Source organism: Camelus ferus, chromosome 28 (genome assembly GCF_009834535.1).
Source record: "Camelus ferus isolate YT-003-E chromosome 28, BCGSAC_Cfer_1.0, whole genome shotgun sequence".
Taxonomy (NCBI): Eukaryota; Metazoa; Chordata; class Mammalia; order Artiodactyla; family Camelidae; genus Camelus; species Camelus ferus.
This window is the reverse complement of record NC_045723.1, coordinates 4,951,592-4,978,075: the sequence shown is the minus strand read 5'-3', so window position 1 is coordinate 4,978,075 and position 26,484 is coordinate 4,951,592. Positions and strand designations below refer to the sequence as shown.

Below are 26,484 nucleotides of genomic sequence, written 5' to 3'. Positions count from 1 at the left end.
CCCCTCTGACCTCATCTCCTTACTGCACTTCCGTATATGCTGGTTCTGGTCCAGCAGTCCCTGACCCCTAGGCTAGCTGGTAGATTTGGCTGTAAAGAGACAACCAACCCAAATGGATTTGAATCGGTTATTTACACCGACAGCAACAGCAAAATCAGCATGGTGTCAGCTCCTGGCGTCCCACAGGATGACACCGAGCCCGAGGGGCCAGATGAACGGACATGAGCAGTGGGTGGCTTTGCCGCTGAGCAGGCAACTCTAAAGTACAGCCACTTTCACAGACCCTCACAGGAGCCTGCTGCTGTGTCCTTGGGGCCAGAAGAGGCACGGAGGGAAGAGGGTGGAAAGTTCCGTGCTCAGCTGAAAGTATGGAGGAGGAAGAGAAACAGGCTTGCAGCCCTCTCCCTCAAAATGGGGAGATGACTGCCTCCAGTAGCTGCTCACCGCCTCTGCCCCAGGAACAATCACTGTAGGGCGTCTGCCAAGATCTGGGCAGGACTGGTCAGGCGCCCCCTGCAGGCCTATGTGGAGATGTGCAAGGTCGCCAGGGCATCTCAGTGGAGCCTTTGTTCTCCTGCCATGTCCCCGCTGCTGCCGGTATACACCAGGCTCTCTCCCACCGCAGGGTTTTGCATTGACTGTTCCCTCTGCCTGGAATGCTCTTCCCCCAGACTCAACCCCTCTTGGTTAAGCCTCCTTCTTCAAGTCCTTGCTAAGTTTCACGTTCTTGGTGAGCCCCACCTGCTATATATAAAACTGTCTTGTTACCTACTGCTGTGTGATATGCCACCCAAAACACAGCATAGGTCAACAATAGCCATTTAATTAGATTCCCAGATTCTGGGGTGAGAGATCTGGACGGGGCACAAGGAAGATTGTCTTTCCTCTTCCTTCTCTGCTAGGATGTTCGGCTCCATGGCTTGGGCCTGGAATCAACTAAAACAGTGGTCAGCAAATGACAGACAGCCTGTGGGCCTATTGCCTGTGTTTGCAGATAAGTGTTGTTGGAACATAGCCATTCATTGTGTATCATCTAGGGCTGCTTTTGCACTGTAACAGCATAATTGAGTAGCTGTGACAGAATTCAGCATACTGACCTACATACCAGAGGCCAAGTGCCCAGTTCTTGAATTTGTTGGCAGATGATAATGAAACATGTAAGATACCCCATTCCATGTGCTGGATAGTAGATTGAAAATTACCCAGCTCACATATTTGCAATGTACGTATGTGTGAGTGGTTGTGTGTGTGTGTGTGTGTGTGTGTAAAGAACATACCAGAAGCACAGAGACCTAGGTTTTGCAATTTAATGGGAAACTGAACTGATGCTTGCATGCAAGCAACTCCATTTAGCTTCTGGAACAAAATACTAGTAGTCTATATATTTTGCCTCTGTAAGTTCCAGGGGAATTGAGATGGTACATGTAAAAGAGCCCCCAAACCATTCTGGAAATAAGACATTTCTAGTTCTTATAGTTTTTTGGGGGAATGGAGATGGTAAATACAAGAGATTCCATTTGCTGAATAACATACTGAAATTACACAGGTCTGGTTCTTGTAGTTTCTCGGTAGTGGCTGACTATCTGGTGATGTGCCAGGTGGTAGATGATAGAAAAGCTGATTGATAACAATTTTTGACTGTCTCATTGTCTTGGATACTCTGTTATCTCCTGACATTCTCTATGCTGTTTGGCTTGTTTGCTTTGCCTCTAGAGGTCCAATTCTGTGGAAAAAAAAAAATGTATGTGGGCATATGTATTTGCTCGAATGCTGGACTCGTGAGTTTTTCAGTTCTTTGCTTCCTTTTGACCTATAGCTGACGTTGTATAACCTAAGCTTGCAGTTCTTTTTGTATGTGTGAAATTTTAGAGAGGGGGGTAAAAGCTTTCTCACTTCTTCACAAAAATAAGGTATAAAAATCCATCGTTTACAATGGCTTGTTTGTTATTTTTTTCTATATCTGTCACTCAGTTTGTGGGGACAGATAGATCACAAAAGCTTATTATTGTGTGAATCATCTAGCAAAATCTATTGCAGGCACACGGATCTTTCTGAATCCTTTGATAAGGGAAGAAAATGTATATAGAAAGATTGAGGGAAATATTTTTAGAGCCCTTTTAAAGAGACTTTTTTTGACGGAAATATTTTTAACTGGTTTTAGATATTGAGGACGAATGGGTTCACATTTTTAAGGGGGTTTTACCTGGTTTGGATAACAACTGAATGAAGAAGCCGAAAAGTGGGATGGTGAGGGAACAATTGTTTCTGCATTCTTCTGGGCTTCTGGTCTTTCTGAGAAATCTAGAGTTTGGAGAACATGGCTTTCTCTCTCTTTTCTCCCCCACAAAGTTAGGGAGGTCTCCCAAATATTCACATGAATCAGTTCAAGATGTGAAGGAGAGCTCCACATGCAACAATAAAGTGTTATTAAATCTGAAAAGCCATGCCCCTAACTCGAGCCGCAATCTGCCTGGACAAGTACTACGTACAACAAAGGGTGCCGAACAAAGTAGCTGGAGTTAATCTAGCTGTTAACTAGGGTCCTGGCTTGCCTGAGAGTAATTGGTCTTCTGGGAGAAACATCAGAAGAGCCACAGTTGAGGACTGTACCATAGATCCAGGTTTTCCAGATTAAGCTGCCATTGCCAACACAGACTGCTGTCAACTTATACTTAAGGACTGAGGTAGGACTGCAGACACTTAAGTCCAGAAGCAGACAGGTGCATGAAAGTACACTGCTTAATTCAGGAGCCACAAAACCTACTTTGATTTAATTATGGATAATAGTCTATTTCTAATGAGCATACCAAAAGTATTTTTTCCTTTATCTCTAGGCATCAATTTTACTGTTGTACCTGTTCAAACTGTAATGAGACATTTAAAAATACTTATCTTGCACCAGCTGACCCCTCAGAATTCAGAAGAAGTAAGCTCATAAAAGATTGCAATATAGATTATGAGCTAATAAGGAAAGGAAAACATAATAAATGACCCTGTTATGATTAATGATGTATATTTATTAGCCTTAACTACAGAATCACTCAGAGTAATGGTAACATTGGTTAAATATTAAACAAAATGTCTTACCCAGTTCTCTTTTTTCATAACCATAAAATTTGTTCTGCATAGTTTCAATAAGAATCTGTCCTTTCTACCAGGTAGTAATTGGATAAATCAATTTACAACTGTGATCAAGACGAAGCTCTTATTAAGTACGACAAGAGCTTTATTAACGAATGCTTCAATGAACAGAGGGGCATACGTATTCTTCCGAATTAATGTTTTCAGGTTCCTGCACCCATTTTTAAACTGAGTTATTTGCTGTTTTATGGTGAGTTGTACGAATTCTTTATATATTCTGGATGATAGAGCCTTATTAGATATCTGACTTGCAAACATTTCTATGGATTGTCTTTGCACTTTCTTGATAATATCCTTTGAAACACAAAATCCTAAAATTTTTATAGAGTCTAATTTATCAATTTTTTTTGGTTACTTGAGCTTTAGGTGCCATATCTAAGGTATTACTGTCTAATCCAAGGTAACAAAGATTTAAATATATCTTTTCTTCTAAGTGTTTTATAGTTTTAATTTTACATTTAGGTCTTTGACTCCTTTGGAGTTAATAATGTGAGGTATAGATAAAAATTCTTTCTTTTTTTTTTTCTTTTGTTTCTTTGCATATGGATATCCAAGTTTTCCAGCACTAACTGTCAAAAAGATGATCTTTCCTCCACTGAATTGCTTTTGCAACTTTGTAAATAAACAGTCAATTGGCCTCACTCCTTAAATGAGGGCTGCACACATTGTCTTCCTCCCAGAGAGTATAGTATGGAAATGTGGGCAAAGTAACTTTAGAGAAACCTCATGAACAGTATCTTAGCCAGGTGACCAAGCTAACATCAACACCCGTAAGTCATGTGATTAGTATGTACCCTTGATAGGAAGTGACGAAAGTGGCCCTTTATCTCTTTAGTCCTCCTCAAATACATATCCCCTGTCAGGTCATGAGGAAATAACATCAGACATATTCCATTTGAGGACCATTCTACAAAATTCCTGACGAGTATTCCTCAAAACTGTCAAGGCTACCAAAAATAACAAGAGTATTCGACATGTAATGTACAACACGACAGACATAATTAACACTGCTGTTACATATGAAAGTTGTTGAGAGTAAATCTTGAGTTCTCATCACAAGGAAAATTTTTTTCCTATTTCTTTAATTTTGTATCTACATGAGATGATGGCTATTCACTTAACTTACTGTGATAATCATTTCATGATGCATGTAAGGCAAATCAGTATGTTGTACAACTTACATTTACAGCACTATTTGTTAATTATATCTCAATAAAACTGGGAGAAAAAAATAATAATTCACCAGTCCTGCCATCAAAAAAAATCATCTTGTTAAGCTAATTTTACTAAATATTTTGTTGTTTGCCAACCAGTGTAAATGAGGAAGGGAAGAATTAAAAGTTACAATCAAATACCTGAAATTTTATTAGAAGTTAAGAGATACAAGAGCTTCTGAGACAGTACCTTTCTTGAAATGAATTTGCTATCTTGCTGGAGAGGTAAGACATATGCTCAAAACAATTAGAGGACAGAAGAATAGTAAACCAACTCTCATCATATCTTTTTTAACATATATTTGTTTTCATATTCTTTTTCTTTAAAGGTTATTACAAGACATTGAATATAGCTCCCTGTGTTATACACAAGTTTGTTCTTTTAATCTATTTTTAATATATATAACAGTTAATATTTGCAAATCTCAGACTCCCAGATTTATCCCCTCCCACCTCCTTTCCCCTGTAACCATAAGATTGTTTACTATGTATGCAAGTCTGTTTCTGTTTTGTAGATGAGTTCATTTTGTAGATGAGTTTTTTCTTTTTTTAGATTCCACAAACGTGGTATCATATGGGGCATTTTTCTTTGTCATTGTATTCTTTTTTTAGGGGGGAGGAGGAGGTAATTAGATATTTATTTATTTTTAACAGAGGTACTGGGGATTGAACCCAGGACCTTGTGCATGCTAGGCATGTGCTCTACAGCTGAGAAATACCCACCCACCTCACCCCGTCATTGTATTCTGATAAAATGACATGCTAACTATTGAACTCTTTGAGACCAGGACAGTAGAGTGCAGTGAGTAACAGTAGTGTGTAGCACAGACAGTCAGTGCAAAATGAGTTGAAGACAGAGATTAACGTGGGTTACAGGAAAGCTACTGCAGGGAGAAAGCAGAACTTAAAAGCAGAGAAGTCATTTCTAAGTGGGAAAGGGAGGGAAACATAATGTGTTAGAGGACCCAAAAGAGAGTGTCCTACCTGGGGCAGACAGGAGAAATGAGACAGAAACTTTGACAGAAATAGAATATCCAGACACAGAATCTGATGTTCAAAGTGGATTAGGGGAGTAGGAGAAGAAAGATTAAATTCATATTCCGGAAGAACAGAACTGTCCACTCTTCACAGGACATAAAGGAAGAGGGAAGGATTGGGTAGGAAGATCTCTTAGGAAGGTAGGAAATACAAAATAGGAGTGCCTGTAGAAATTGTCTAAAACACGGCTAATGTTCTGTAAAAGGAAGGCTCCCCAGGCTTCTTCCTAACCTTCAGAAGGTCTGAACCCAGAGGCCAAGAAGGAAATGAGTAAGTAGAACAAAGCAGAGTAGTACTTAAGGTGCTAATATAAATAATTTTAAAAAGTTTTTATTTATTTACTCTTGGTGGGGGGAGGTAATCAAGTTTATTAATTTTCATGGAGGTACTGCGGATTGAACCCTGGACCTTGTACATACTAGCCATGCAGTCTACCACTGAGCTATACCCTCCCCTCAAGTGCTAATATAAATATTTAAAAACCCAAGGGTGATGGCAGTGGAAATTATTTATAAGGGAGAAATCCAAAAGAAATTTCAATAAGAGGCTAAATTACCAAGAAGGATGAAAATTTGATAGGTCCCCAAACCCCGCTCACCTTAAAAAACAAAACAAAACAAAAAACCCAAACAAGATGACTGAATGCCATGTTGTATTCTAAATGGGATCCTGGAACAGAAAAAGGACATATAGGTAAAAACTAATGAAATGTGGATAAAGTATGGATTTCAGTTACTATTAACGTATTGATACTGGTTCATTAATTTTAACAAATGTGCCCATTGGCACATACCTTCTCCCATCTGGGGGTCAGGAGGCGAGAATGCAATTACCAAAGGAAATCTAATTCACAGGAGAGGCAGTTCAGGCTCGTACTGACATGACCTAGAGAAGATCTGGACGCCAGGAAGGTCCTATCCCAGAGCGAACTCTAGCAGACGCAGTCCTACTTCGGCACCCCAGGCGGCGATAAAAAAGCTGGCAGCACCCAACAAGTTCTACCGCGTGCGTTCTTTCCGCAACTGCGCACACCCTTCCCGCAACTGCGCAGGCGCCAGGGCCGCGAGAGCGCCGCGGGCCCCCGGATGCCCCGCCCCGGCGCGAAGCAGGACGGGAAAGCCAAGATGGACGCGTCCATTTGAACATCTCGCCTGAGTGGCTCTCCTGCACGCCTGCCTGTCGTTAGCAGTCGTGTCCGCAGCTGCTACCCATTCTTCCTCCGGATTAGGGGAGGGAGAGGGGATGAGAAGCTGCAGTGGCTAAGGAGTCATCGTGACTGACCCCGCCGCTACCCTTGGGCCCCCTCGGCCCCCGCGCCTCCGGGGAGTAGCCGGGGCTCGCCGCGCCTGACGCGTCCCGAGTTACACAGGTGCGGGCTCAGGCCCGGTGGTTCATCGCGTGTCCCGTGGCCCTCTCACCCGCCCCAAGGCCTACCCGTGCCCTCTGACCCGGAGGGCTGGGAGCCCAGGGGCGGGCTCTGAGCAGCGCGCCACAGCCAAGGGGGCCCCGGCTTGAGGGCTAGGCTTTCCGCGGTGCACCTCCCGGCTGACTTCCCGAGCCAAACGCGGTGGCCCCATGTGGGCCTCCGCTTCTGAATGGGCCCTTTGCCTCTGTGACAGGATTTTTCTGAGGCCCAGGCTCTTGATCTGTTGGTTTCACCTAACCCTAAAGAGACCGAGGACATTCTGCCTTTTTGCGGAGCCTCTACTCAAGGTGTCTTCAGTGTTCATTTGGATTTATTCTTGAAGCAGCTTTGTGGGTACCTCTGGCGGGGTAGTTTGTTTTTTTAGTAAACAATGCTGGTATCTTGGTTTATAGCCTATCAGTCTAATACAGTACTTATATCTATAGCTCTTTATGTTGCTCCTAATAAGTAAAAAACATTTGAGGTATTGTAAAAGTGTTAAATATGTTGCCTTAATTAGTACAAAAGATACTGCACTGTGAAAATAACTCTATAATACTTTTGTAATTTTCTCTCAAAGTTTCGATAGAATAACATTTCAAAATTGCACAACTGAAGGTCGGATGGACTCGAAAGTTTTTTAATGTTGGTTATCCTGTTGACTAAACTGTAGGAAGACCAGCTGAATTTTGTTGTTTTCTTGTAAGTTTTGTAAGGTATTATTTTAGTTATATCCCAAGTTCAGGTTTTTTCTGGTCTGAATTTTAGCTCGAGGAAAATAAAAGTGTTTTGATTGTGACATACAATTGTGTCCGGAATAACATTTAATTCACAGCAAAATAACTTTGGCTTTAGAGGAGCTGCATAGGAACTAGAGAGGCTTTGAGATATTGCAGTAAAAAAAAAACCCTACTGATTCCAAAAAGTCCTCAGATGAGAGAATCTAAGTCAACTTGAATTAAACTTTTTTAATTGTGAGTGCTGTTTCAAACACTCTAAAGGCTGTCTGGTGCTGACATCAAATGTTGGTTTTGAGTTCTGTGTTTGATGGTTGCAGCTTAAATGTGATGCCACAAGACCCATGTTTATTGTAGGTGTTGTCTCGGAGACAGAACTGACATCCACCTTATCTACCATATTATACAGTGTAAATTTTACTAGCTGTCCTTTATGTAGAAATGTTTTGGAAGTGAAGGGACACGGTTCCACCTACAGCTCAGCCACATCTCTGTAGAAATAAACTTTACTGCAGTAGCTTATGTTAATTAACAGCTAGGACTCCTAAATTTGCTACAAGCATGACTGTTCTGGCCAGAGTTTTTCATGCCTTGGTTTCCTATGTTTGGACCAAATATTGGAATTGATGGTAGTTACATGTTTAGGTGGGTTGGGGTGTCAAAACTACTGGTGACATTTGACAATTTACTGTGTCTTTTGTGGATCGGTCAACTGAAAGGATTAGTTCAACTTGGGATGAATTAGAAGTAATGTGTTTTTTTGTTTTTTGTTTGTTCCTTCCAATATGCCAGTGATCCTTTAGGTGTGCTTTTCAGGTGAGGTTCCAGCATCTGAACAGAAATGACCTTAAATGTTGAGAAGCCGGGCAGTCATGGGACTATAAAGTACAACTTGTCTAAATACTTCGTATATATAATGTGGGGAAACTAATGTATAGTAGGAAACATAGGATTGGTGTTGTGGGACATAAGGGCTTGTCTCAACCCAGTGGTTCCCATCAGTGGTAACTGTCTGTTGGTCAGTCTGCAACTAAGATGTGGTGATAACTGTAATCACCTGAGAGTCAGATATGGACTGACCTTTGATGTTACAACTACTTGTACACTACAGTGTAGTAGAATTGTTTGACACTTATCTGGGGATTAATGACTCTTTGTGAACTTTTGTGATGTTTTTATTCTGGTTTTGATACTAGAAGCTGACCAAAATGTGCTTGAATTCATACAGAAATAATGTTGATATTTGGAACCCATGTCGAACTTCTATGAAGAAAGGGCAACAATGATTGCAGCCAGGGATTTGCAGGAATTTGTTCCTTTTGGTCGAGACCACTGCAAGCACCATCCTAATGCTTTGAACCTTCAGCTTCGCCAGCTGCAGCCAGCCTCTGAGTTATGGTCTTCTGATGGCGCTGCTGGCTTGGTGGGATCCCTTCAAGAGGTTACAATCCACGAGAAACAGAAGGTTCCATTAAGTTTCCCTTTATATTTTTGAAATATAGAGTGATGTGATTTCCTTGTAATTTCAGACTACCTGTAACTGAGAAATGAGTATGGTGTTACTTCTAGGGTAGCAGTTAAGATTTGGTAATTGCAGATAAGACTAGAATAATGGCTTTATTATATTATGGTGTTAAAACTGTTTATTTAGACATATAACTCATGGTTTTATAATGAGAGTCAAGTTCAGTACTATGATTATGGTCCATTCTAAACCTCTTTCACTTTGCTTAGAATGTGGGGACCAGATTTCATGTTGTTTGATGAGTATATGGTAGTTAGATATGGTCCCTGCTGCAAAACACTAACATGTTTCTAGAGGAGAAAAGAAATGCCACATAAGTAGATAGAGTAGTAGTTCTTTAGAAGAATGAGATGCTAGTGTATATTGGAAGATCAGTCCTTCCCACCTTATTCCACTTTCATATCCATTTAGGATGTCAAAACCTCAGGGAGAGGAAGTCTGTGTAGTTAGAAATCTGAACCTTTCTGTCTCTCATTTATTTTGATGAATGGGACAAGGGAAGGAAGGTAAATGTATGTAGTTGTGAAGCAGGGAAATCTGCACTGTGAATAAGCTCCCCCAGTGATTCCCACATGCACCTCACTTCCTGTCTCCATCACTTCTCCATACACTTACTGTACCTCTTTAGTCTCCTGAGTATATGTTAGTTTCATTTTTGGATCTGTAGATGTACAATTTTTGTTCATATTTTGGGCAAAATAATATAATAGTATAACATGAAACACCCTGTGAGATACATAGTACACATACCCGCAGACCCTACTCTGTTCATCAGTGGCATAAATAAACCTTCTAAGAGTTGGGCTTACATTGAGTCTTACTCCACAGGCGAAGACAGAGTAGGAGACTTGTATCTGGATGATTATTTGATTTAATTAATAAATCTTGCTCCATACAATTGGAAGAAAGTGCTTGAACATGTCTTATGTGTGTTAATTTTTAAGGAAAGCTGGCAGTTAAGAAAAGGCGTAAGTGAAATTGGAGAAGAAGTGGATTACGATGAGGAGCTCTATGTGGCTGGAAATATGGTTATCTGGAGCAAAGGAAGTAAAAGCCAGGCATTGGCTGTTTATAAAGCGTTTACAGTTGACAGTCCTGTTCAGCAGGTGAGTTGATTGGAATTTTAGCATTTGATTGACTGTTTGACATTTAACAAAGCTTTTGTCTTAAAATTTAACAGAAATGAAGAAAACAACATAATGATCCTAGCAGCTGGGCGTACGTTTAAAAAATTTCATTTGTTTTTTATTTCATCTTTTTTTTTACCCTATCCTTTGTCAGTTTAATGATAGTCTTTAAACACTGTCCTTGAGTAATTTGATTTCTTATTCGCAATAAAAATTTGTAAGACATGAGGGCACAAAAAATGCTTTAACACATGTTGATTATAATTGATTGCAGTAAGTGAAAATCTGGTTCATAGTGATAATCAGAAAGAGAAAGAAGAAACTAACTTGCTATCACTGCAGTTGGCTTTTATAACCAACTCTATTTTGAAAATTGGTAATTAAAGGGAAGGAATTAAGCATTTGCCCTGCCTTTTTAGGAAGACGTGCAGTTCATATCCAGTTAATGAGGGAAAATGCTTATTTATGGAAGAATGCCAACTAATAAATGTAGAAAGAAGGGTAGTTTTAAAAAATCACCGTTTTGTAAACTCCAATGTAATAACTGATTCAGACAAGGATTATTAATGGATTTTAACATTATTGGGTGAAAGGGTATTACTGTGGCACCAAGGTAATCCACCCTGGTGGATTACTTGCTAAGTATGAAGGAACAAATATATCTGTGCTTTGGAGATATCCATGGTGATTTGAGTTTTCCATCACTGATAGTGGGACAAAGGGATGTTCTACTCCAGCTGTAACGCAGCATGAAGTACATGGTGTCATCTGCTCAGTCTTCTTCCTAAAGTTACATAATGTGAGCATCTAGTCCTAACTTCTGGTTATAGGAAATACGGAGGGAGAGCCATTTTTAAAAATATCATGAGATGAGGAATGGGCTGGAGGTATGGATGAAACAAGAATGGCTGGCTGATGAGGATTCATTATGTTATTCTGTTTAGTTTGTATGTATTTGAAATTTTCCATAATAAAAAGTTTAAGGAAGAAAAACATGAGATAATTAGATAAATTCAGAATATGGGACAGTCTACATTCTGGTCTCTTTAGAAAGTCAATTTTGGAGAAAGGAAAAAAAAGATGGGAACTGTTCTAGATTAAAAGAGACAAAAGGGACATCACCAAATGCAATATTTTTTGAACGTTGTTAAATGAACTTTGATTGAATCTTGGTTCCAGCTAAAAAAGACACGTTTGGGGAAATCTGAAATAGTTGAAAATGGACTGGATATTAGGTGCTAGTAGAAAGTTAGACTTTTTTTTCCTCAGGTAGGGTGATGGTTTTGTTATTACATGAGAGAACATCTTTAGTTTCAGGAAATGCATGATAAAGTGTTCAGGGGTGAAGTGTCATGATGTGTACAGTTTTTAGATAGCACCACCCTCCCCGCCAATTCCACATGCACACGAATGCACACATAAACAGATATGGCAACACATTAATAACTGTCAGATTTAGGTGAAGCAGATGCTCACTGTACTATTCCATCTTTTCTTACTGAAAATTTTAATTTTTGTGTTTTTGTTTGTTTTTGTTTTTTGTGGGGGCATGGGGAGTAATTAGATTTATTTATTTATTTATTCTTGGAGGAGGTACTGGGGGTTGAACCCAGGACCTCGTGCATGCTAAGCATGTGCTCTACCACACTTGATATTTTTAGAATATCAAGTTGGGGGGAAAAATGAAAACATTTTAGTAGCTGAATTAATTATTAGGCTATTGACAAGAGATTTTAGAGGCTTTTTACTAATGTTAAGTTCCTCACTTGTAAACCTTGTACCTCGACACTGTGTACTTATTTTTTTCCATTAATTATTTCCCAATGAGTTTTGTACTCTTCTAAAAATTTATTAGGAAGGATAAACTGAATTATTCCCTAATTTGAGAGTAGGTATGAAAGCATGTCTGTCCAGGAGTGTTGAAGCCAGTGATCTTTTTGATGATAATTTTTCCCCATGTAATCCGTATGGTTTAGGGTAGACATGAAAAGTGGATTTAATTATGTCTACATAGTTCTTTGCTTCTGTGTTTCAGTCTTAATTTCACTGGGGAACGATTGCCTGTGTTCTCGACCCCAGGGATATACAGCCTCCTTTCTCTTGTCTCCTTATCTTAAGATCCCTTGTAAGTGGAATCATAAGATTGATAATTTCAGTCCTTTTGGTTTGGAAAACATACTGTTGTTATTATTATTATTAGTCTTCTTGTTAATATGGAGAAATAATTTTATACTTTGGTTAAGAAATAGTAGCTGGTGTATGTGACTCCGACTTAGTGTATTCCTTCCTTCATTCTGCAAGTGTTTAGTATCTCTATTTCAGACAGTGTTACTGGGTGCTGGGTGACAGAGATGAATGTACAGCTTCTGCCATTGAAGGACTCATAGTCTAGAAAGATGAACAAATTAATAGATAAACTGAAATGCTGTATTCAGATAAGCTAACGTCTGAGTAGTAGCTGTGTGGCCACAGTGTGGTGAGAGCCCAGGGCACTGAGCTCTGAGGAAGGCTTTTGAAAAGATGTTATTTGAATTGTAAGTTGCTAAAAGAAGGGCCTTCTAGGCAGAGAGAATTGCAGCAAAAAGAATTGTGGAAAAATGTGACTTTTTCTAAGTTCACAATGGCTGTACATCGGCTGTGGATGTGGAGAGATGCTGGCAGATGCTGGATGGATCCAGACTTAAGGGCCTTGTATGTAAAGCAAGGAATGCAGGAGGGAGCCTAGCAAGGATTTTAAAATGGAAAGTACATCATCAGTTTTCTATTTTGAGAAGAGATTATTTTGGTGGCAATATATAGGATTGACTGGAGGACAGGAGGACTGTTGTCAGGGATACTGTTTCATGGTTCAGATTAAAGAGATGGGTGCCTCGAAGAAAGAGAAGACAGGTGAGAGACAAATCTAGGGGAAATAGAAAAGGGGCTAGTGATCTCTTAGCTATCAGGGATAAAGGAGAATGCTAAAATACCTACTTTTGGAGAATGGGAGGATGGGATTTCATAAAAGGAAACTGAGGCTATCATAGGTATATTGTAGATTTTGGACATTTCAGATTGGAGTGCAGCTCTCATGTCCGTTTTCTTCATGAATTTTCATTTGCTAAAATGCAGTTAAAACCGCTTGTAACTCTTAACAACAAAACAAAGAATCCAGTTCAAAAATGGGCAAAGGCTTGAATAGACATTTGTCTAAAGATACGCCAACGACCAGTAAGTGCATGAAAAGATACTCAGCATCATTAATCATTAAGCAAAATGCAAATCAGAACAACAGTGGGAGACCACATCACATTTTAGTTTATCTTAGTCTTTTTTGTTCCCATGGGATGTGTGTTGAGCTGATGAGGGGGGACAGTTATTATATAGATGTCAACATTCTTAGATACCATTAGTTAATAGGTTATTATTTAGATGCAATTTTCTTAGGTAAGCGTTTTGTTTTGATTTTAGGCATTGTGGTGTGACTTCATTATATCACAGGATAAGTCTGAAAAGGCCTACAGTAAGTTGTTTTTTTTTAAATTTTATCTTTTATCTCATTTTTTGTTTAATTGAAAATAAGTAGCCACTCATAATAGTGGTTTAGCTTAAGCATTTTTATTTTGTGCATTGAAGAATTTGTGCTGTTGGGAATTGTAATTTGTGATTGTTGGGATTTTGGAGGAAAAAATGCTTATATCTTGTTGTACTCTCTCTTTTCAGGTAGTGATGAAGTAGAAAAATGCATATGTATATTGCAAAGCTCATGTATTAACATGCATAGCCTAGAAGGAAAGGATTACATAGCTTCTTTGCCTTTTCAGGTAAACTTGAGTGTTTCAACGTTTTTGTGTTTTATTGGAGAATATTCTTGAATTATTTGGTTTTACAAGTATTGCTACTCTCTTGTAGTCAAAAATGTTATTTTTACTAAAATAACTTAATTTTAGCAGCTATAGTGGCTTAACCATTTCTATCCTTTGCATAAAAAATGCATTATTTAGTGAAGTGAATTATGAAATCTTTTCTGAGAGGTGTTTTTTTTTCCAGTTTCAGTGATATATAAGAAATCACTTTAGGTTATATTCAAGCACATGAGCAATATTAGTCTTTTCCTTGTTTCTCATCTTTTTCATGCACTAATGCTGTTGTTACAGTTTAATCACATTGTCATTTTGGTACTGATATTAGCCACTGGCAGGAATTTCAGATCAGAGTTCTCTTCCTTAGATCTGATTTTGTCTTAGACTTGCTTGTTAGAATTGCTTTAAAAACATTCTAGTTAATGAGTATGTTACTTTGCAAAACTGTTATTAAATTGGAAGAAAATCTAATGTTCTCTGATGTTTTGTAAAAGCATGTTATAAAGAATCATTTCTTTTCCTTGTGTTTTTTCTCACCCTTTTACCCAATAGGTAGCAAATGTTTGGCCCACCAAATATGGGTTGTTGTTTGAACGAAGTACTTCTTCACATGAGGTTCCTCCAGGCCCTCCCAGGTAAGCAGGTCAGAATATGATTACTTGGGCTTTTTTTGCGTTGCTTCTAAGGTAAAATTGTTTACCTAAAAGTTTGGGATGATGATAATTTCCACGATAACAGTGCAGACACACACCTTTTCCTCTCATCTCAGCGTTGTACACTTACAGGTTCTGCTTTTCACTTGATGCTTAATTATCTGCAGCTTTTCTCCCAAGAGAGTAAAATCGAGCAAACAGTTGGCTTAAAGATAACAACACTCAATTCTTAGCTCTGCCACTTTGTCCATTGTGTTATTTTAGGCAAATTATTAAATTTGGCTTTAGTTTCCTTACCTGTTACAGGGAGAAAACTATCATTTACTTCTTAGAATTTATGCAGAGATTTAACGAGCTAATGAATATAATCTTTGATGTAGGGCTTCATACGTATTAGGTGTGTAACACATGGTGGTGTTACCTTGTCTCCCGAATTGGTTGTGAGCTCACTGAAGGGCAGGAACATACAGTGCTTGTCATAGTTTGGTGCAAGGAGACACTAAGTTTTAAATTTCCTTATGGCTTTTAATCTACTTATGTGTTTAGACAGAAGGCCTGTTTTTTTCCTCTTTTTTTCAGTCACTCCTTGAGAAAATGCAGCCATTTTATCTACTTGGTGTTTTTCTTCTTTTTTAAGTGCACTCCTTTGCAAATAGGTGTAGGAGACTACATTTCTTCCTTAGTTGTCAGAGCCATACCGCCCCTAAGAGAGGTTTAAAAAAAAAATGACTGTCTTATACCCATTACTCTGTTGGTACTGCAATGTGATGACTGCTGCTTGCAGATATTCCCTGGGCTATGCTAAGTTCTTGCTGGGAGCATGTACATAGAGTTACCCTGCGTAAGGGGAGAGATTTCTAGGAATGAAATCGAAGATACTCTGAAAAACAGTACATAAAAAGTTTAGAGGGTTACTTTTGGAGTTGGTAGGTTTCTAATTGCTGGCATAATCTGCAGAAGATATTTCTTTGCAAGGGGAGTGCAAAATTTGTGCACAAATGGAGTCATCTTGTGTTGGTGATTGACTGTTTATTTGTTCATTACTAGAGAACCTTTACCCACTATGTTCAGCATGCTGCATCCGCTAGATGAAATAACACCGCTTGTGTGTAAATCTGGAAGTAAGTGTATTTGTATAAATTCTTCTACAGTAAGCTCTTTTTTGAGTTTGGGAGTGGGGAGGAAATGAAGGAGCTTATGAAAATTTAAATTGTTTTATAAAAATAGTATAATATAAGCATTTAAAATGACTTTTTATCATGAAAATAATTCATATTAATGCAAGAACTTGAATATCCTGGTATTAACTGTTTTAACAACTATTCTTTTAGTAAAAAATAGAGCCTATACATCAAGCAGGAACACTGATATATTTTCTTACTTACCTATAGATGACTCTGGACTCTGTTCCTCAGTAATTAATAAGTAAATGAACAGTACTTAAATTAAAATTGTTTCTTTTTTTGGAAAAAAAGAAATATAGGGCCTTAGATCTTCACTGTGTAAATTTCTTTTCTTTTCTTTTTTTTGGAGACTGTAAATTTTAATATTTCATTTCCCTTGCTCATAATAACATAATTTGCTGGGACTCAGACTTTTAATATTTCCTAGAGGTATTTCTAGATGCTTATTTAAAAATTTTAAATGTGACAAAACGTAATAGGTAATTGTGAATAATGAGGGCTTGGAGGCTTAAAAAAAAGTATTTTTATTCTTTGACCAATTTTATTTTAAGGACCTTATCCCAAGTACATATTCTGAAATACCACTGAGGTTTTTATCTTCTATATCAGAGCTTGGGAAACTACAGCCCATGGGCTAAATCCAGCTTGTTTTTGTAAGGCTTATGAGCTAAGAATGGTTTTTACCTTTTTAAAAGATTATAAGAAAAATAACAAAAAAAATTATGCAGTAGAGTCAGTATGTGGTCCGCAAAGCCTAAACTATTTACTCCTTGGCCTTTCGCAGAAAAAGTTTATTCATAATTCTGTATTATAATACTAACTACTACAGACAACCAAAATATATATGTCACAGCCTGTGATTGCAGCCCTTATTGATCATGTTTTTAATAATATTTAACGATCTGAGGAATTGCTTATTCATAATGTTAGGTACAAAACTAAATATTATACGACTCTAGTTTTGTAAAAACATAGAAAATATGTATTATCTGTATAGGAAAAAATCTAGGAGGAATGCTTCCAGATGTTATTTTGAGTGGAATTATGAGTGATTTTTATTTCTTTCTTTATAAAGTACATCTTATTTTTATGAAATAATTCTGCTTTTAAAATTTTCTAATATCTTAACTGGAGGGAATCATTTGGGAAGCTGTCAAATAAGGATATAGAAACCAATTTATGGTCCTGTAGACATAAAAGCTGAACTCACTAGGAAAAAACTTCCTTTGCTTGTGTACCCAGTAAAGCAGAAACAGCAGTGTACTGTTCAGCACTGTTTGAATAGTTACCGTATAGGATAGATTTCATACAGAAAAGAGCCAGTAGGAAGTCAAACTTGGCAGAATAGTTGATTGCAATTTTATGAATAAGTCAGTTATTAAAGGAGTCATGGGCCTTTTACCTGTGGCTTATGAATTTAATGGTTTAGTCAGCACAGATCTTCAACATTTAATGTACATGTGTGAAATCAAAACTCATAACACTCTCATCTTTAGTTTATTTTAAGAAATTGATGTCCAAAGTAAATTTATTAAAGATTGAGGGTTGATAAATTTTTTTTTTGTGACTTAGTGGCCTTGATTTCTCTTTATCTTTAGGAATTGTAAGAGTCAAGTCATAAACAGTAGTCTTGAAAAGTCTGTTGTTCTATACCTGATCATTTCTGTTTTATCTTTAAGGTCTTTTCGGTTCATCCCGGGTGCAATATGTTGTAGATCATGCAATGAAAATTGTTTTTCTCAACACTGATCCCTCCATTGTAATGACCTATGACACTGTTCAAGGTTTGCATTCTTTGTGGGCTCTTCGGAGAGTCAAAACAGAGGTAAGGGTAAAGTCATGCCACTTGTTAATACGGAATGATAGTTAATACTAAAAACTTTGCATGTTTTTGAAAGAATCATCTGTGAAAAAGATTGAGTGTCTTAGGGAAAAAGAAATATTATGTCTTTAATAACTGGCAACTACCTTGTACTCACCCAAGGAAATTGCCCTTTTAATCTAATTGTCTTTTCTTTTTCCCCCTTCTTTTCATTTTAACCTAAGGAAGAGAATGTTGTTTTAAAGTTCTCTGAACAGGGGGGAACGCCACAGAACGTAGCCACCAGCAGCTCCCTCACAGCACACCTCAGAAGCCTGTCCAAGGGAGAGTCCCCCATGGCTTCACCTTTCCAGAACTACTCCTCCATCCACAGCCAGAGCCGCTCAGCCTCCTCACCCAGCCTACACTCCCGTTCACCTTCTATTTCCAACATGGCAGCTCTCAGGTGGGAATTAATGTGTGGAAGCGTTTCCTTCTTTCAGAAAACACATCCCAAGAAAAAGATACCTTCTTTTTAAACTTCCTCTTGAGATTTGAAGGATTTAAACTTTCTGTTGACAGCCCCTGGGTATTTTTAGGGAAAATAGCATTATTCCAGTTGTGCTCTTTTTACCAAGACTTCCAGGCCTACTGTGTTACTTTTTCAGTGAGTCACATTTAGAAGCTGCCGGGGCTTGTCATAAAATTGTTTCATTTTTACCACTAAGTGGCAGTAGTTTGGTGAATAGTAATTACAAAAACATTTTGGTACCATTTTCTTTTGTCTTACTTTGCATTAGTTTTTCTTCTGCTTTTGTTAATATCTACCTGGTGCTATAGGGACTTAGTGTTGTTGGTATGTATGTGTCTAAATATACAGGGACATCGTTCAGACTTTTCTGAATAGTATAACCAATTCATTTTCTAAGGCAGAAAATGAACTAATTTTCAGTTTTAAAGAAATGAATTCTAACAGGAATTCTAAATCTTTAGAATATAATGAAGCTTGTTAATGCAAAACATTTAAGTAGCTACTTCCTTTTTTAAAAAAAATTGCATTTCTAACTGGGTTTATGCCATGAATGCTTGCTGTGCATAGAATTTGGAGAGATTATTGGAAAGTATGTTACATCAGCCTGCATTTTCTTTCCTGTATGTGTGTGTGTGTGTATATATATATATATTTTTTTTTTATTGACGTATAGTCAGTTTACAGTGTTGTGTCAGTTTCTGGTGTACAGCACAATGCTTCAGTCATACGTGAGCACACACAGATTTGTTTTCATATTCTTTTTCTCCATAGCATAGTTCCCTGTGCTGTCCAACAGTGAACCGGTCGTTGCAGCCTGCATCACTAACTGCAATGTGCTCTCTTTTCTGTTTATTTTGCAGTCGTGCTCATTCTCCTGCCTTAGGAGTGCACTCTTTTTCAGGGGTGCAGAGGTTCAACCTTTCAAGCCATAATCAATCTCCAAAGAGACACAGTATTTCTCATTCTCCAACTAGTAATTCTAATGGCTCCTTTCTCGCACCAGAAACAGAGCCGATTGTTCCTGAGCTTTGTATTGACCATTTGTGGACAGAAACGATTGCTAATATAAGGTTTGGAGTATATATGTTTGTATTCAAAGAAAAATGATTAAAAAGTTTTAGAGGCTTCCTTTGAATATAAGGAGTTATTAATACTTACAAAAATACACCGAGACGTACAGTAAGGCTGGTTCACTTGCAGTAGAGGATACTAATGATGTTAAGGGATATTCTTTTGTCATTTGTCATTTCTTCCCTGACTTAGTGGTAGTAATTGCTCAGATTTGAGGTGTTTGTTGTTTTAGGGAGAAGCAACTAATTTCCAGAGACTAGGAAGCTTGGGATTTTATAACATTTTTCTTAAGTTTTGTCTTTATGTGAGTAGAGTATCGGTGGTTCTTTTTGGGAAACACAGCTCAGACCTCTGTTCTGCGTGACCTTTCTTTTTTTTATGTTTTCTTTAATCATTCATTCATTCAGCCAATGCCAGTATGTGTGCTAGTGGCTGTGGGTTATCAGGCAAGTGAGTCACTGTCCCTGTCCTCAAAAAGAGATAGTTGGAGAAGGATGACACAGAGGACACTGCTGGTTCTGCTGGGAGCGCTTTGGAAGGGATGACTAGATGTGTGCTGGGTGGGTAAGCAGGGGCAGGACACAGTAGTTAGAGGGGATCAGAACAAAAGTTCAGACGTGTGAGTGTGTGGTATGTTCAGGGAATTACACATACTCTCACCTTGTTCGTGCAGGAGGAGGGGAAGGGGCTGAGAAAGGGGAGCTTGAGAGAGATTGCCCATTAGGTCTGTTCACTTTGGTGAGAGCTGTGTCCTTACAGCTTTATGTGTGGTCATAACCTCTGTATTATGCCCATGTGCTCTATAGGTGGGTCATAAGCTCTGGGGAGAGAGTTGTTGCTTATCAGTGGTGACAGAGGCAAGATGGGTGGGTTGGAATTTATGGAGTGCGTGGAGGTCGGGTTCCCGGGGCTCCTGGGGGCCCGTGGATGAGCCTGTAGTTGCAGGGGCCTGGTTCACGTAACCTGCGGGAACAGAAGTAGTAGTCGTGGGTGTGTGTTGTATAGAGGCCTTTTCTTGAGGAGAGGATTTTCACATTCATTAGATTCTCAGAGAGTCTCTGACCTCCAAATAGTTAAAACCAGATCGTGTATAAACAGAAGAGGGCTAGGGACTGAAGTCCTGGAAACTTAGGATTTTGAGGGTGAAAAGAGAAAAGAGAGAAAGCTGCTGCAGAGAGACGAAGCAAGAGAGGGCAGGCAGGAGAAGGAGCAGGACTTGTCACGGAACACAGGGAAAGAGGCTTTTAGGAAGAAAGTGCCAGTACTGCCAGGTGCCAGGTGCCGGTGAGATGTGGCACTGAGAGAGGAGCTCAGAGAGGCGGCACCCGGGCGGCAGTGAGTTCACTGGAGACCTCGGCCAGAGCGCTTGGCGGGGTAGGCGAATGGGGTGGGGTGGGAGAATGTATGGGCCAGAGGAGGTGGACGTAGGTATGCAGACTGTCTAAGGATTTTACCTTTGAATGGGAATGAGGTTACAAAAGTAGCTAGAGGGAGCCTCAGCGTCAAGGGAGAGTTCTGTTTTTACAGCCAGCCAAATTTACAATAAATCCTTTATATAACTTAATGCTTAGTTCGTTTTCGTATTTCAAGACTTTTTAAATTTTAATATGAAAGGGTAGGCTACAAGGACTATGCCCAGAGCAGGGAGACCATTGAAAGTATGAAGGAAAGGAAATGATTGATGGAACAAGGAGCCAGGAAGGAGCACAAGTGGAGAGATTAGCCTTGGGGAGAAGAAGGTGATGGCTGTCAGATAGATGGGGCAGGAGTGGGGCTCACATGTGAAATAGAGGGCAAATGCGTGTCCTTAGACTGGCGGGCAGGGGATAGGCAGTGGTAAGGTAAAGATGTGAGTACCATGTTGAAGTAGGTTCTGGTTTTAATCCTTGTATATAAAATAAAAGTTTCCTGTATGTAAAAATCACTTGTCTTTAAATAGCTTATTGGTAAGTTGAATATATTGCAGATCTTTATTTTACAGAGTTATGGTCTTCTGTACCACTCTACAAAGAAATTTTTTGAGAATTGAGAATTTTTGAATATGGTTTAAAAAAGGGATCAAGTGGAGCCTAATCTGAGAGAGAGAGAGGACAGATCGGAGAGGTCAGAATCTGACCCCTTAGGCCCTTTAAGAGATAGGAAGTCAAGTGTGCATTCCTTTAACAATAGGCAACTTGCATATTATGGAACTAAAAAGTCTGTTTGTAGTGATTACATTTATTGTAATTTCCCCTCAAAAAGCCATGCAGTGGGCTCAGAATCAAAGAACTGAAAGGCATTTTAGAGATCATGAAGTTCAATTCTTAGAAGTGCTTCTGTCTCTTCAAAGTTATTGCTTGGCTCAAGTAGTATTTCTTGCAGAATATTTTCAAAGACTTATTTGTTACTGTGGTAGACTTTTGAGCCAGTGCTAACAATTTCTTTATTAATATATCTATCACAGGGAGAAAAATTCACAGGCCTCCAAAGTCTTTATTACATCTGACTTATGTGGGCAAAAGTTCTTGTGCTTCTTAGTAGAGTCCCAGCTGCAGTTACGGTAAGTGCGCATGCGTGTCTCGCTGATTGTGTGTAAACAGGCTTAGCTGCTTTGCTGTGCTTTGCTTTTTCTTTCTCTTCTTTCACATTGAAATGATTTACATACCATAAAACTGACGTGTTTTAAGTGTACAATTAAAAGATTCTTAGTAAATTTACAGAGTTATATAACCATCACCACAACCCAGTTTTAAAATACTTCTATCACTTTAAAAAGATCCCTTATACTTAACTTGCATCAGTCTCTCTGTTTTCATTCCCAGCTTCAGGCAACTACTCCATACGCTTTCTGCCTGTGTAGATTTGCCTATTCTGGATATTTTATGTAAACAGAACCATACAGTATTTTTGTGTGCACCTTTTTTTCACTTAGCATGTTTTTTAGCTAACATCTTATAACATATATAAGTATTTTATTCCTCTTGCTGTGTAGTATTGTATAGATTTACCACATTTTGTTTATCCAGTCATTAGTGGATGGACATTTGGTTTGTTTCTACTTTTCTGACCATTGTGAATTACGGTGCTATGAACATGGGTACAGAAGTTTTTGTGTTGGTATATATGATTTCATTTTTCTTAGGTAGGTATCTCAGAGGGGATCAAACAATAAATTCTTTGTAGACTTTTAAAGAAATTACTGACCATGTTTTCTAAGTAAGCTGCACCATCTTCCACTCCCACCAGCACTGTTGGAGGGTTCCGATTTCTTCATCCTTAGCAACATTGCATATTGTCATTTTCTTTGATTGTAGCCACCGTGGTGGGTGTGAAGTGGTTTTAATTTTCATTTCCCTAATGACGTTAATGTTGAGCATCTTGTGCGCTTACTAGCCATTCATTTATCTCCTTAGGTGAAATGTTTATTCATATATTTGCCCACTTACTGACCTTTTACTATTGAAATTACCACAGATCACAGGCAGTTGTAAAATCGTAGCAGTCCTGTGTATCCTTCACTTTCCCCTGAGATAACCTCACATAACTAGTGCGTGATCAGAGCAAGGAGATTGACGTCAGCACAATCCACACATCTTATTCAGACTTCATCAGTTTTATGTGTACTCATTTGTGTGTGTGCATGATTCCATGAAGTTTTCTCCCACGTGTAGGTTCGTGCAAATACCGCAATCAAGAGCCAGAACCTCTGTTACCTCACAGCTCCCTCTTATGCTGTAACCCACACCCACCTACCTCCATCCCTGACCTCTGGCAACCACCAATCTCTTCTCCGCCTCTGTAATTTTGTCATTTGAATATGTTATTATAAAGGAATCATACAGTAGGTAACCTTTTGAAAGTGACTTTTTACAGTCAGCATAATACATCCTTGAGATCAGTACCGGTTGTCGCATGTATCAGTAGTGTATTTGTTTTTTTTTATTTGAATACTTAGATGTGTAAAGTTTCAAGAGAGTAATGATAAAACCCAGCTCATCTTTGGCTCCATCACCAACATACAGGCAAAGGATGCAGCGCCAGTGGAGGTAAGTGCAGGCACATTTCTTATTGGAAATCATTGTGCTTCATAATTTGCACAGATTGGAAAATAAATTTTTTGCCTTTATTTTTTTTAGAAGATAGACACTATGCTGGTCCTGGAAGGCAGTGGAAACCTGGTGCTGTACACAGGAGTGGTTCGGGTAAGTCATAAATAGCACTTCATGCTTTTAGTAGGGCTACTTCCTTACAGTTCGTTGCCTCCTGTCTGCAGGGCTTGGTGGAAGGTTTTTCTAAGAGTTGAAAATGAAGGCTTCAATTTAGCTTGGGCCTAATTGGAGGTCTAGGGCTCACTGCTGTTAGATAGATTGGCATGAGGAACCCGATGTAGCGGGGAACCTCTAATGAGTATGCATAGATTATATATATTAAAAAAAAGTTAACTGAAGGTTAAAGAATGTAGTTTTGAAACTGATGTATGAGTAGCTTTGTTAAGTCTCCAAAGTTTTAGTAAAGTTTCATTATATTAAATGTATAATATGTCAGCTGTATCTATTTAAACATTTGTGAAATTTTCATACAGAATATTGTAAATTTACAAATTTGAATTGTGAAACTTTAATGTGCACAGTTTGAAGAATAATGAAATGAACGTTCACTACCCAGGTTAAGAAACAGTGTTGTCAGTATCTTTATAGTCTCCTGGGTGTTCTTTCCTTACTGCGTCTTCATCTCCCGAAGACAGCAGTAAATCAGTCCCTTGTTTTTATGACTGGTTTTCACAGTTATGTATGTATCACTAAGGAGTGAACTGTTTAGTTTTCCTTATTTTTGAATGTTCATATAAAGGAAACATACTGTATTCTCTGACTTGATTATTTTGCTCAATAGTATGTTATTTCTAGATTTATTTGTTGACGTGTAGCTGTTACTCATTCACTGTTACACCCAAACTTTACTATTTTATCAGCTTTTGTTATTTCTGCTGTTTGTGCTGTTTCTGCTGTTTCCTCTAGTAATCAATGCTTAGAACAGTTTTTTTAAAAATTCATGTCTCTAGCCTTTGGAATACATGCATACTCAACTTGGCTATGTGGTGTCATACTGTTTTCCAAAGTGTAAGTTGCGCCAGTTTGCATCTCTCCTGACTCCTTGCTTCCAGCAGTGGATGAGCGTTCTCAGAGCTGCTTTCTATTCTTGCTGATCTGTAGGTTTTTGTTTTTATTTTTTCTTTACATTTTTTGCATTCTTGGTGATACACAGTATTTTGTTTTTGTTTTGTTTTTTATTGTTTTCTTTACATTCTTGCTGATCCATAACTTTTTGTTTTTTCCCAAATTGGTGCCTCATTACAGCCAGGTGAGAATGGAAGTCTGGCCTTGGCTGTCAGGGCTGGTGGTGGGGTTTGGTATTTTCCCATCATGTTTGCCTGGGGTAGGCTGGCTATCGTCTGAAACTTTTCTATCTTGTTAAGCTATTCCTCTTCTGATTCTTCGGCCAAGGAGAGCAGGCTTTCGTGGGCCTTTTTCCCTGCCTGCTCCCGTAATGACACTGTGGTCTGCCTCAACGTCCGTGCTACCTGGAGGCCAGTTTGAGAACTGAATGGTGTTATGGGCCAGTGTTTAGTTCTCAGATCTTTTACTGTGTCGTTGTTGGTCAGTTTCATACATGGGTCACTCAGGGGCCTGCCCAGGATTTCATACACAGATTTAGAAAGTTCTTTTCTCTGTTTCCTTCCTCTATGTTCCTCACCTTACTCCCTAGTTGGGACAAAGGGTTATTTCAGGGTGCGGATGGAATACAGTGCTCCCCTCGGTCTCTGTGGGAGAGGAAAGGGGAGAGGTAGGCTGCCTTATTTATTATCTAGCAAGGATGGAAGCCAGGCTCCTCCCTCTTGACAGTTGCTGGGCACCGTGGGGAGGTGGAGAGGGGCTGCCTCCTGGAGATGAGAGGGGCTGCCTCCTCACTGAATGCCTCTGTCCGCCTGATGAGGAATGAGGAAGAGAGGCCCTGCCACCTGGTTTCTGCGGCGCTGGGATGTAAGCTTGGCCTGGCCTCCCGTCTCTGTGCTGGGGGAGGCGCGCCACCTAGTCCTTGCAGGTGGGATGACAGGACTGCCTCTAGTCTCCATCCTCAGCTCCTGGTGGGGAGGGCACTGAGGGCTGTGGCTTTTTCCATGTGTTTGTCTAGAGTAGGGCAGATGTGGCAAAAATGTTTCTGCCCTACTTGGTCACTCTCTTCCTGAGCAAGTTTTGGCAAAAAGAGTAAGGTTTTCGTGGGCTCTCTTTTGGTCTGTGCCTGTGGGCATTTTGGGGTTGCAGGCCCCTGGAGAGCCCAAGGCCTGGTTATGTAGGGAGATAAGAAAACAAAAGCAAAGATGTAGGGAATTCACAGGTCATTCCTGGTTCTCAGGTCCCGGCCAGTCTTCTTGCCCACCCTTTTAGAGTTTTCTGTTAGTTGCATTGTAAGTTTCATGCAGACTTGGTAGTGGTGGTAATTAGTGGGAAGGATAGTGTGGCATGTGCTTACTCTGTATTATTATGCCCTGGAGGTCTCTGATGGCTTTTAAAACCTATATATATACTGATTCTCACTGTCATTTTTGTTTTTTAATCCTAAGGACTTCATTTGGGCAACTTTTGTAATTTTATTAGCTCTCAGGTAGTATATTGACCTAAATGTGTATATTGTTAAAATTTGACTTTAGTTCTGAGTATCTCCTGCTAATCTTATCAAGAGTTTTCAGCTTGTCTGGATGTGAATTTCTGTTGTGTTTTTCCTGAGAACCCCATGGATAGCTATCGTGGATTGTCAATTCATTCTTTTAAGGTCAATGAAGAATTTACTTTATGTACGGTCTTTTTGAGGAAGAACTATTTGAGAGTTTATGATTAAAGACAGATTGTGAGCTAGAGAGCGCAGTTAGAATTAGGTTGGATTTAATTTCTGGATTATTTCAGCCTAATTTTTTTGGCCCCCCCAGAAGTGCTTGGTGCTCTTTCTTCCTGCCAGGAGACTTAGTTAACAAGATTGATGTTTATAGTCTCTGAAAGCTTAGTGTCCCTGCTGTCTTTACCTCAAGGTGGAAAAATGCATAGTATACTTGAATTTTGTATAATGTCTTGACTTTATTAATATTCCCCCTATTTCCTGCAAAAAAATGGTCCTCAGTAATGAAAAGAAGGAATTAGACTAAAGGAATTTATGCCAAGATACTGTAGTTGGATGGTGGAATT

The 26,484-nt window shown here is 39.0% G+C and overlaps 1 protein-coding gene across 1 annotated transcript in view; it reads left to right on the top strand.

The window, feature by feature from the left end:
- The first annotated feature begins 6,508 nt into the window (after window positions 1-6,508).
- The window catches only part of ANAPC1 (anaphase promoting complex subunit 1), an 83,909-nt gene continuing 63,933 nt past the window's right edge, over window positions 6,509-26,484 (top strand). Inside the window, 13 exon segments of the mRNA XM_014558298.2 lie at window positions 6,509-6,762; window positions 8,764-9,000; window positions 10,005-10,166; window positions 13,638-13,689; window positions 13,890-13,990; window positions 14,582-14,664; window positions 15,730-15,803; window positions 17,546-17,691; window positions 17,913-18,133; window positions 19,060-19,269; window positions 21,714-21,809; window positions 23,205-23,295; window positions 23,386-23,451. Coding sequence (XP_014413784.2) covers window positions 8,788-9,000; window positions 10,005-10,166; window positions 13,638-13,689; window positions 13,890-13,990; window positions 14,582-14,664; window positions 15,730-15,803; window positions 17,546-17,691; window positions 17,913-18,133; window positions 19,060-19,269; window positions 21,714-21,809; window positions 23,205-23,295; window positions 23,386-23,451 — 1,515 coding nt within the window. The 5' untranslated portion in view covers window positions 6,509-6,762; window positions 8,764-8,787.